General features: G+C 34.1%; 1 protein-coding gene across 1 annotated transcript; it reads right to left on the bottom strand.

Annotated features, from left to right (window-relative positions):
- Positions 1-248: 248 nt before the first annotated feature.
- LOC132048717 (uncharacterized) lies at positions 249-2,046 on the bottom strand. The gene is made up of 2 exons (XM_059439412.1): positions 1,136-2,046; positions 249-837 (listed from the first exon to the last, which is right to left on the bottom strand). The coding sequence occupies exons 1-2, from the start codon at positions 2,044-2,046 to the stop codon at positions 249-251; spliced, it is 1,500 nt and encodes a 499-aa protein (XP_059295395.1).
- Between the last annotated feature and the right edge of the window lie 11,156 nt (positions 2,047-13,202).

Genomic DNA, 13,202 nt, shown 5'->3' with positions numbered 1-13,202 from the left:
TAAGATATACGCAGACCTTACCTCAACCTTTATGGGGTAGAGAGGCTGTTTCCAAACCAAATACTTACTTCTCTTCATAAAATTCAGTATTGAAATATTATTTCAGCAAAAAATGGACATTCAAGACCACAAACTTGCTGGCCAAAAGTTAGCATTCTAATATTAGCATAAGCACACCTGGAACTTAGACAGACTGTACTAAATTATTCTTTTTCAATATTTCCGTAAGAATAGAGCGAGAAATAACCTTAAGATTGTTGGAAATTCTTACGGAAAATAACCTCATATAACCTCGCGTTTCTCTCAATCCATATGGCATAAATAAATTCAGTCACCACCAATTTGAAGATTTGAGCTCTCTTGGATTTGCCCTTAGACTTCCTTATGATCAGTTCTGTGAGTCGATCCCAACTGATTGCCCTTTGATCTTCTTCTTTCATCCACTTGAGAATGCTTTGCCAGACAGATTTGGAGAAGCTGCATTCCAGCAGCAGGTGATTCCTTGTCTCATCATGGCCTTGACACAAAACACATTTAGTATCCACAATCATGCCCCAGCTATCGAGTCTGTCCAAAGTAAGCAGTCTACCATGCATGGCTAGCCACATAGTGAAGACTGCTTTACGCCTTGCATCGTTCGCATACATTAAACATTTCCATTGTATCCTAGTATGCTCACCAACTAGTTGCAAATAGAAAGTTTTGATTCGGTTATCAGTGCCAGAACTTGGTTGCCCCTGGAACAATAATTCTCTTGCCTCAAAGAGTTGCCTGACCATCCAAGAGACTTGTTGAGGATTCTTTGCTTGATTAAACTGCTGGTTCTTGATGTAATAACTGTGAATCCATCTAATCCACAGTTTATCAGTCTTGTGTTCAATAGCCCAACAAGATTTTATGATAGCTGCTTTGTTCCATAATTTTAAGTTGATCAGTCCCAATCCTCCTATCGATTTTGGAGTACAGACTCTGTCCCAAGAGATGAGAGCTTTTTTGGTTACGACATTAGTCCCTAACTATAGATAACTTCTACAATAAGCGCCAATAGTTTTCAGCACTTAAGAAGGGAGTATGAAGAGTTGTGACCAATAAGCTTGCATACCAAACAACACTGTTTTTACCAGTTGTGTCCTACCCCCATATGAAAGCTTTTTTGCAGTCCAAGACGAGATCCTTGCAACCATTTTTGCGATCAATGGTTGCCATTGAGTGAGGGACAGTTTCTTGGTTGAAAGTGGGATTCCTAGGTATTAAAGGGGAGTTCCCCTTTTGAAAAGCCGAGGTGTTGCAAAATTTGATTCTGAATAGCCTAATTGACACCCCCAAAATATATAGAACTTTTTCTATTGTTCGCCAAGAGTCCTGAAGCTGCTGAGAATTCTTTAAAGCAAGTAACAAGGAAATTGACAAAATCAAGTCGCCTCTAGAAAATAAGAGCAAGTCATCAGCAAATGAAAGGTGTGTAACACCAAGTCCGGAACATCTTGGATGATATTTAAATACCTTCTCCTCTTTTAGTGCATTTAATCTCCTACTTAGGTACTCCATTGATATTGCAAACATAAAGGGAGACATCGGATCGCCTTGTCTTAGTCCTTTAGCAGCATTGAAGGGCTCAGTTGGTTCTCCATTAATCAATATGGTATAGTTGACAGTTGTTGCACATTCACGCACCCATCCAATAAACTTCCTAGGGAATCCAAGCTCATCCATCATTTGTTCAAGGAAGACCCATTCCACAGAATCATATGCCTTTTGAAGGTCTATCTTGAGCATGCATCTTGGAGAGGTATTCTTTCTGGTATAGGACTTAACTAACTCCTGCGCAAGGAAAATATTATCAGATATCTTCCTTCCTGGTATAAATCCTACCTGAGCTTTAGAGATGATGGAAGAAATCACCTTTTGTAACCTTGAGGCTATCACTTTTGCAATGATCTTGTATAGGATTGTACAACATGCAATAGGTCGGTATTCTTTCACTGTTGTAGGATTATCATTTTTTGGGATCAGTGTCACTACAGCACAGTTAATAGCTCTAGGCATCTTGCTATGGTTGAAAAAATCTTTCACCTCAGTACTTATAATACTCCAGGTCTTCTTAAAGAAGACTGAGTTATACCCATCCACTCCAGGGGATTTGTTAGCCCCTATTGCTTGCAAGGCATGATGGATTTCAGTACTAGTAACATCAGCACACAGCCCTTGTTGTTGTGATATATTCAATTTTGGCCTACTTTTAACTTTTTGTTATTTATTAGAATGTAAGTTTGCATTTGTGTACAAAAATGTCATAGGAGTAACGATTGATTGAAGGGTAAAAAGTTCGTTCAATATTTTATGAGCATTTTGGTAATTCAATTTTAATTTCAATTTAAGGACTTCCCACTTTTAGAATAGTATACATAGATAGATAGATATAAGAAGATCGCGCAGAGTGTTGATGAATGATCCATTTACTTTCTTAAATGCGTTTTTCATTATTTTACTTCAATATTATTGTGGTCACCCCTTATTCTATTAGCATTACAATATGATAATAATCTTGTGTTTTTTTATAACAAGGACAATATTTTTAAACAATCACAAATGATGTCGACCACGGAGAATTTTGAAGACACTATATGTTTTGCTTTTTTTGGTTATATGTAAATGCATAAATTTACAGTAGGGTATTGTGTAGTAAGAGCATATATTTAATTAACTTTTTATCGGCGGAACTATATATAATATTAGAAATAAGATGCAATTTTTGGTGTTTTCCGTAATAATATTGGATGTTCTTAATATTGATAGGCAATTGATTGAAGTATACATGTGTGTTAATTTTAGAAAATAATTAGGACGTAACCGAAAATCTATTAGCATTGATAATTTTTTTGGATTGAAAGCCTAGCTTAGCCCCATATTGAGACTAATGTTCTGGTCCAGATGAATGTATCTACTCTAGTCAACACAAATTTAACATTCTTTATTTCTGTTGTAGTGTTCTGGTCCAGATTAATAGGTAACACGGCATGTTTTTACCGCTGAATATGTAGGATGACATGTTTGTAAAGTAGGTCACTCCAAACAAATGCTGAATAGGTAACATGACATGTTTTTTTCTCTCTATTTGCTTCATCCACCTACTCACTCCTTGTTTATAAAAGGCCAAATACATACCTAGCCCCTTAAACTTGTTCTAATTTTTCATTTAGGCACCTAAATTAAGCATATGACCTAGTATTAGACACTTGAACTACTCTCAAATTGTGTCAATCAGACATGAAATGACGACATGGCATGGTGTGTGCTTCATACTCAAAATTAGGCGCGTGGAATTGTTGTTCTAAGCCACAACAACGTGTTTGTCGGAAAATGTAAAACTTCGGTAGAGAAACGAAAGTTTAGACAATTTCTGTTCTATATCCGCTCATTCTTCCAAATTCATTTTTTTCCCCCAATTTTCTTCAGTCACATACTCAAACCAATTCTTCTCCATTCTTTTCTTCTTCTTGAATAGAACACATTTTATGTTATTTTCCGCTCATTCCCCACAAAAGCTTTTCAGCCATTTTCTGTTAGCGACAATCTAGAATCACTGTGTCACATCCCAACTTTTGATAGGGCATGATGGGCACCCGACCCTTACTTAGGGCCGAGCGAACCCGCTGGTTCTCGTTATACTCATAATCTTACTGGATTCTTAAATCATGAAATGAGTGCATAATGAAAGCTTTTCAAAAAAACATGTTTTTCGTCTTTCTCAAGTCAAGTAAAATCTGTAAACATATGAAATTTGTAACATAATGCATAATGATACATCGGCTTATAGAGCCGCTTACAAGACTGACATGTTATATACGTGACTCTGTCTGCAAAGTCTCTAACATAAATCAAGATACCATAACATAGATACTCTGACTCGGCAACACTCCGGAAGGAGATGGAGCTCGCCAATCCAGCTGGAACATCTTCTACTAATATCCTCTACTCATCTGTATACACCTGCGTGGCATGAAACGCAACGTCCACAAGAAGGGACGTCAGTACGAATAATGTACTGAGTATGTAAGGCATGGATAACAACATAATATAGATATGGAAGGTAACATGGAATAAGAGAGATAACATGTTCATCTGGATGCCTCATAAGGCGGATGTCATGCATGCTTAGCCTTTAAAAAAAATATTTCTATACATATACATAGTACCATGCCCGGCCATTAAGGCTCGTCATATATATAGTATCATGCCCGGCCATTAAGGCTCGGTGTTATCATCATTAGCCCGCGTCCGGGGGCAATATCATAACATGCCCACCGCAAGGTGTGCACATCTACGTGCCATGCTCGGCCGACTATAGCGCGCGCGCGGTGAGAAAATACATACATATATATAAAGCATGCATGAGAGCCCAATCAAAAGCCACAATTATATCGGAGTGACGTAAGGTCGGTAGTCTCCGATTATATTATGGAATAATCATCATCGCTCTATCTCACCTTGAAGGAACAATTATTATAAGGCGAGATAAACAACAATGAATAAAATTGAGAAAATCATGAAATAATCTCAATAATCTCATAATAGTATTAACATCATAAGCTTTGGAATTTCTAGAATTTAAAATCATCATCATCATAGAAACATTCTCATCTTTAACATCGTCATTCATATTGTAAAAACATGTCCGTTGTTGTTGTCATAAAAGCTTATAGAATCATAAATCTTTGACTCGGAAAATAGGGACATTTTGGAAAATATTTATGGATTATCAAGAAAGAAGTCATGCCTTTGAATCATAAACTCTATGAATCATGAATTTCTAGCTTTTGGGAATAAAAATATTTTTGGAAAACATTTATGGATTCACATAAAGGGATCATGAGACGTTTGTAAAACACCTATTGGATTCATAAGAAAGGAATCATGCCTTTAGAAGAAACGGACTAGCCTTAACATACCTGTTCAACCTCCAGTTATCCACACTTATTCATCCGAATTCGTGAGTCCACATTTAAGAGGATTCACACTATCATTAGACTCATCATAGTATACTTATACTAAACTTTCAAGTCAAACTACTCTATACTCTGTCGAAATCGGCGCAAAGATCTCCCCTATTTATATGCCTAGCCCGAATTCTCAATACCAACAATCAACAACCAATAACAACAACAAACAACAACAACCTCATTACTACCAAAATATTCCATCAAATACACCATATGATATTTTCTCCAACTCCTCCACAAACGAATTCGCTACATAATTATTCCATAAATTTATCTCCGTAAATAAGCCTTAAATGATACCAAAAGAGAAAGATTCATACCTTACTTCCGCTAATACCGTGATATCTCCAATACTTGCCTTACTCCCAAGCCACAAATTCACCGCAACACAATATTATAATCGTAATTATACGGCGGAACCGAATCCGAGAGATTTTTACTTAACTCGCTTTGAAATTTAATGGAGGGAAGGTTGGAGAATTCTCTAGAATTTTTGGGAAATATTTTTGGGCTGATTCTTGGCTGAAAATGAGGGGTTAAACCCCTTTATATAGTTGCTCCGAAGTCACTGTAGCAGTACTGTTCACCGACTTACTGTAGCAGTTACTGTTCAACCGCGAAAATTATTTCGAGACCTAAAACTTTTATACATCGATCTCTTTTTTTGCATACTTGGATATGTCCAAAACTCCATACCGTATAACTTATTCAGCATCCCAAACTCAGCGAAACTTATTTTATTTTATTTTTCCGATTCGTTTAACCTCCAACCTTCGCGGCACTTACTTATCACTTGTTGAACATAACATAAACACTTATAACTTCAAACATAATCCTGTCCTTTGAGCTTATGTGGCTAACCTATGATGCAACTCAACGCACGAGAATACGGGATGTAACACACTGGTCATTATAAAACTAGTGCATCAATGTTTAAGTTTAACTAGCAAAGAAATATAAATTACTTAATAAGTCAAAGTTTTGGCAACATCATTCAATCTCAAAATTCAAATACAATCTTATTGCACACCGTTCAAAACCTTCCTCAAACATAGTCGCGGACTCACGGTATTATGATCGACAGAGGAAAGGTGTTTAATTTCCCTATCGAAGCTTACTTTCCTTAACAAAAAGCACTTCTATGCCGACTTTGGGCATTAGAGGTGATGAAGACATCATGGTGGCCGCCTGGCCGGTGTTTGCTGAGCACCATTTTCCATTGTCCTGCACGGAAGAAGTTTATCTTCCATTTTCTATCATTTCTTTTAGCCATTTTGCAACTTTGTGTTTCCACGCAAAGTGGGTCTATAAAATATTGAAACTCTGCATTTCCAAACAAAGTGGGTATATTTCCAAATAAAATTTTGGTTGGTGTCATATTGTTCTTTCCCACTTTCTCTTTGTTTTACATAATACATCTCCCAGCAAAATGAAGGACAAAGATGTGCTCGTTTCTGCTAGTTTGAAGATGAAGACCTCCTTTTTAGGTTACATGTTTTTTCTTTTAATCTTTGCTGATGTGTTTCTTATTTATTAATTCTCCTGCCATGTCACTCACGATTAAACTCGACGCACTTGACAATTTTAACTAATTGTGCCTAAAGTGTTTAATAGGCACAGTTTGAGAGTAGTTCGAGTGTCTGATAGGTCATATTCTTAGTTTAGGTGCCTAAATGAAAAATTGGACAAGTTTATGGAGCTATGTATATATTTGGCCTTTATAAAATGGACTCCGAAAATAGTTTATCCTCCATTCCATTTCATTCCAATATTTCTCAAAGATATCAATACGGCAAAGCTGATGAGACTTGTAGACGATGTTGTTCAATTTCCGCATTAATTTCTTTATTTCTTCTCATTGTGATACCAGTAGCACTAGCCATTAACGATTTGTATGATTCAGATGTTTTTTATGAGATGCACATGTGGTGCACGAGATGCACGTGCGGCGCACGAGATGCACGTATAGCGCACGTAATTCACGTGTGGTGCACGAGATACATGTATGGTGCACGGGATGCACGTGTGTCACATTTAAGTATGGATGTGCTCGGTTATATTTAATCTGGATTGTCTTTAAATTAAACTAATTATGCTCGGTTATGTTTAATACGGGTTGTCTTTAATTAAACTGTAAATTAGTATATGGATAGTAGCTTTTCAAGAAGAAATAGCACTTATGATGGGATGTGCTCGGTAATATTTAACTAGATAAAAAAATGAATTTCTGATCGAATCCGTTGAAAATAGGCTCGTTGAAAACGATTCCAACAAACTTTTTATAGAAAATTCCAACCGTCAGTCAAAAATTCACATTTTTCTAAGTTGAGTTAATGAGATTACCATGTTGGGGTCAACATTACCATGCTTCAATTCAAAATCAATTGCTTCATCAAGGGTTAGAATCTTATTACTTGGTTCCTCTTGATCTGCTGGACTTTTAAGGGACAAATCCAAATCAGGTTTTGATCTTTTTCTTTTTTCATCCATTTTCTTAAATCGCCTAAGAAACAAATCAAAACCACAAGCAAAGAAGAATAATTAGCAGAAACAGAAAGAAGATTGATAAAGAAAGTGAATTACATATGAAGTGTTTGAACTAATCATAATACCTCTAATTAAAGAGATGTTTTTTAGATTGTGTGAGAGGTTACAAAGATATAGAGTTGTCTCTATATAGAGAATATTCACTTGGGCGTCATGCGGTAAAATTAGATTACATCTAAATTGTAGGCTTAACTCGTCCGCGGCCCCTTAAATTTGTCCAAAGACTCCACTTAGACATCTCAACTCAGACGTGTACCTATTGAACACCTCTACTACTCCGAATTTGAATCATTCAGACACTTTTTGCTGATATGGCTAAGTGGGTATTTTCCACTTATACAAGGATTTCAATATCTACTACTTATAAATGTATTTAAATTATTTAGGCCAAATACATAAATAGCCCCTCGAATTTGTCATAATTTTTTATTTAGGCACATCAACTAAAAGTGTTACCTCTTAAACACCTAATATATGTGTAAACTGTGCCTATTAAGCACTGCACGTTGATATGCCATAGACTGTGAATCTTACACCTTCTTAGGCGCGTGATTAGTGTGTATAGATATTTTGTGTAAAATTAACATTCTCTCCCACCTTCATCTTCATTTCTATCTCCCTCACTACCTAATTTATACCTACGGACATCATCAATTACAGCTGTAGCAAGAAAAAAAGTGCTTCATTTGAATATAAACAAGGGGAAAAAACAGCCACAAAAGCAAATTTTCTCGTTCATCGAAATGCTTCTAAGACAAACAAACGTCAGGGAGGTAGGCATTTTGTACAGGGATGATTTTGATAGGCATGATTTATGTTATTGGAATAAAGATATATTTTTCAATTGTTCTTTTTTCCTTTTGGGCATGTGGAGTGAGTAAATTTATGGAGAAATGTTTGTGGGATAAGGGGGAAACTGAAGAAATGAGTACTGGAGAAAGAAGAAAATGGAAATTTTCTTTTCCTTTTTTTATTCTAATTAGTTGGATTTAAGAGCCGCGTGGATTTATTTGATTCGTTAGTTGGCCACGTCAATGCGTGTGTAACTCATGCATTTTCATTCTTAAAGAGCCACTGACTCAGGTGTTTAATAGATACAGTTTAATAGGGATTGAGTTGCCTAATAGGAACAAGGGCTAGTTGAGGTGCCAAAATAAAAATTTGTACTAGCTTTTGGGGCTGTCTATACATTTGGCATATTTCTTAAAATATCTAATATTAACTTTATTTTCAAGAAACTACTTTGAATTTGTATTTTTAACTTTGGGTGTGGTGTTTGGAGCTGCGACCATAATAAAGGGCTCTACGTGATTTGTTGTTTCTTATTTCAAACTTATTGCGGTATGAAATGATGATGGGTTGGATGGAAAATGATAAATTGTTTATCCTCCATTCCATTTCATTCCAATATTTCTCAAAGACATCAATACGACAAAGCTAATGAGACTTGTAGACGATGTTGTTGCAATTGCCATATTGATTTCTTTATTTCTTCTCATTGTGATACCAATAGCACTAACCATTAACGATTCATATGATTCAGATGCTTTTTATGAGATGCACATGTGGTGTGCGGGATGCACGTGTAGCACACGTGATTCACATGTGGTGCACGAGATACACGTATGGTGCACGGGATGCTCATGTGTCACATTTAAGTATGGATGTGCTCGGTTATATTTAATTTGGGTTGTCTTTAAATCAAACTAATTATGTTCGGTTATGTTTAATTCGGGTTGTCTTTAATTAAACTGTAAATTAGTATATGGATAGAAGCTCGTCAAGTAGAAATAGCACTTATGATGGGATGTGCTCGGCTATGTTTAAATAGAGAAAAAAAAAAGAATTTCTGATCGAATCCGTTGAAAATTGGCTTTTTGAAAACGATTCAGACGAACTATTTATCGAAAATTCCAACCGTCAATCAGAAACTCACATTTTTTTAAGTTGAGTTAATGAGAAAGAAAGAAAAAAAATATATATATATAACCTCCTGAGCTTCTTTAAATCCATGTTGGGGTCAACATTACCATGCTTCAATTCAAAATCAATTGCTTCATCAAGGGTTAGAATTTTATTACTTGGTTCCTCTTGATCTGCTGGACTTTTAAGGGACAAATCCAAACCAGGATCCGATCTTTTTCCTTTTTCATCCATTTTCTTGAATCACCTAAGAAACAAATCAAAACCACAAGCAAAGAAGAATAATTAGCAGAAAAAGAAAGAAGATTGATAAAGAAAGTAAATTACATATGAAGTGTTTGAACTAATAATAATACCTCTAATTAAAAAGATGTTTTTTTAGATTGTGTGTGAGGTTAAAAAGATATAGAGTTGTCTCTATAGAGAACTAGTGAATTTTCCCGCGCTTCGCGTGGTTGTGAAAATCTTATTAAATACACAAACAATTTTTTTCTAATATCATAATATTAAAAAAACATATCAGTACTTCAAACAAAAAGGGGACAGCAACAACCACCTCACGAATGAAGTTCTATTAAAATTTTAAGGAGAACTATCATCTTGAAGTAAAAGCAAAGACATTAACGACCAAAAATATGAACATAAGATTTTAAAAACATCAAAGTTACAATAATCTATACTTGAAACGAAAGTTGCAACAGTCTTAGATAAGACCAAACTAATGAAAATTTGTAATAACTGGTAAATAAAAGAAAGAATTTACTATAGTTAGGTGATTGTTAAGAGTATCTTCTATATTTTGTATGTCTTTCTTGAGCAGATAGTAATATTTAATTAATCTTTTCTAGTATTGTCATAACTTTAAATGCAAATGCTACTTACATTAGTAAAATTGACCATAAAAAGAAACAATAATTACATAAGAGAGTTTTAAGTATAAATATATAATGAAAACCTTCAGCACATACCTTAGTCTCGGAAAGCTGAGATCTCTAAGGGCTCGTTTGGTACAAGCGACAAGGATAAATAATTCCGATATTATATTTGAAATGAATTTATGCCACGTTTGGTGGGGATAAAATGGTAGTATAACTAATCCCGGGATTGTAGTGTTATTTTATCCTTGTGGAATAGTGGAATAACTAATCCCGAGATAACTTGTTTCCAACCAAACGACCCCTAAGGGTTTTGGAGAAAATAACTGATTTTTAATAGTGACTTTTTAATTTTTTAACAAGCAAAGTTGGATGAAAATAATAAGGAAAAATGACAAAAAAGAATAGCATATCTATTTATCATAAGACCAGCTAGTGTATTTGTATGTCGCGCGGCTATAAGAAAAACATTAATCATATATTTAAACATTAATGTCATACTTCATAATAAATATTCCAATAAGCAGTGGAAAATAGAAATATCCAAGTTAAAGCCGTGACCCCGATATCACCCTTGCAACAAAATTTTCAAAATGCAATTTCAATTAAAATCCTTACATCATTACCCACAAAAAAAATTGTAAGATTAAAACTAAAGCTACAAACAAATGAATTTATCTACCACAGAATTTACATGCACCAAATAAACAATAAAATCATAAAACTGTCTGTTGACACCTAATTTTGGCTCGACGTGCTTAAAATTAACGTTTTGGAGGGCCCTGATTCGTTAAAGAGCGCGAAATACATTTTTTTACACATTTTTACATTTTTCGATGATTTATTGATAATTGTCCTCATTTTAGGAGTTTTATCAATTTATTGTCATTTTTCAAGAATCATTATTTTTGCACATGTACAGCGAATACTATCATTTTTTGTGCAATTAATAATTGTTTCTTAATTTTATAACGATACATTTTTATATATTATACATTAATATTTATATTTTATACTTACATTATTATTTAACTATATTTTAGTACAGTCCGTCCGTGCGAGAAAATCGGAGCAATTAATTTTTTAAACACAGATAAGATTTAGCACATGGTTTTAAGAAGCCCATGGTTTTGTGAAGCCCATAGTTTTGGCACATGGGTTTGGATAAAAAGTGGTTTTACGCTTTGCATATAATAAAGGAGGACTTCCCCTCATTTTTCTCATCGACTTTGCACACTATCACATACATTTTTCTCTCTACACTCTCTAGATTTTCTTTTCTATAGGAAGACTAGTAAAGGCTAGCACTTTCTTCCTCTTTCTATATTTCTTTTTAGTTGTCTTTATATTTCATTCATACATTGCTTCTTTACTTATTCATATATATTGTCTTTACATTTATTTACTTGCATTGTCTTTATATTTTTTTTATCTATATTATTTTTACATTTATTTATATACATTGTGTCTTTAAATTTCTTCATATATTGTTTCTATATTTTTGTATTCGCCATACATTTTCTTTACATTTTACATACGATTTTCCTTATACTCTCCACGCTTTTTCCTTTATATTATCTTACATCTATCTATTCTTTTATATATTTTCTATACACATACGTTATATACATATACATGTACATATTTACATTACTTAACTACGAAGAAAAGTTTCTCCCTTCTTTTCTTAGTAGTTAAGTAATGTAAATATGTACATGTATATGTATATAACGTATGTGTATAGAAAATATATAAAAGAATAGATAGATGTAAGATAATATAAAGGAAAAAGCGTGGAGAGTATAAGGAAAATGTATGTAAAATGTAAAGAAAAATGTATGGCGAATACAAAAATATAGAAACAATATATGAAGAAATTTAAAGACACGATGTATATAAATATATGTAAAAATAATATAGATAAAAAAAATATAAAGACAATGCAAGTAAATAAATGTAAAGACAATATATATGAATAAGTAAAGAAGCAATGTATGAATGAAGTATAAAGACAACTAAAAAGAAATATAGAAAGAGGAAGAAAGTCTAGCCTTGCTAGTCTTCCTATAGAAAGAAAATCTAGAGAGTGTAGAGAGAAGAAAAATGTATGTGAGGTAGTGTGCAAGTGATGAAAAAATGAGAGGGGAAGTCCTCCTTTATATAGGCAAAGGTAAACCACTTTTTATCCAAACCCATGTGCCAAAACTATGGGCTTCACAAAACCATGGCTTCTTAAAACCATGTGCTAAATCTTATTTTTGTTTAAAAAATTAATTGCTCCGATTTTCTCGCACGGACGGACTGTACTAAAATATAGTTAAATAATAATGTAAGTATAAAATATAAATATTAATGTATAATATATAAAAATGTACTGCTATAAAATTAAGAAACAATTATTAATTGCACAAAAAATGATAGTATTTGCGGTACATGTGCAAAAATAATGATTCTTGAAAAATGACAATAAATTGATAAAACTCCTAAAATGAGGACAATTATCAATAAATCATCGAAAAATGTAAAAATGTGTAAAAAATGTATTTCGCGCTCTTTAACGAATCAGGGCCCTCCAAAACGTTAATTTTAAGCACGTCGAGCCAAAATTAGGTGTCAACAGCTTGTCCCTCTTCGACCGGAGACGATGAAAGAGTTTTTGGACGAAGACGTTGACGTGTAGCCTATTTTGGCTCGGCAAAGAATTGCTAAATGGATATATACGGAGAAAGAAGCCAGACGTTGATAGAGCTTTGACAATGCTCTCTATCCGTCGGCAGGTTGTGATAAAAAGAAAAATGATAAAAGGGAAGGATTGTTCGGGGCGAAAATATATCGCTTCCGAAATTGCCCCGTTGTC

Source organism: Lycium ferocissimum, chromosome 3 (genome assembly GCF_029784015.1).
Source record: "Lycium ferocissimum isolate CSIRO_LF1 chromosome 3, AGI_CSIRO_Lferr_CH_V1, whole genome shotgun sequence".
Lineage (NCBI taxonomy): Eukaryota > Viridiplantae > Streptophyta > Magnoliopsida > Solanales > Solanaceae > Lycium > Lycium ferocissimum.
Note: the sequence above shows the minus strand (reverse complement) of the source record. Positions and strands in the feature narration are given on the sequence as shown.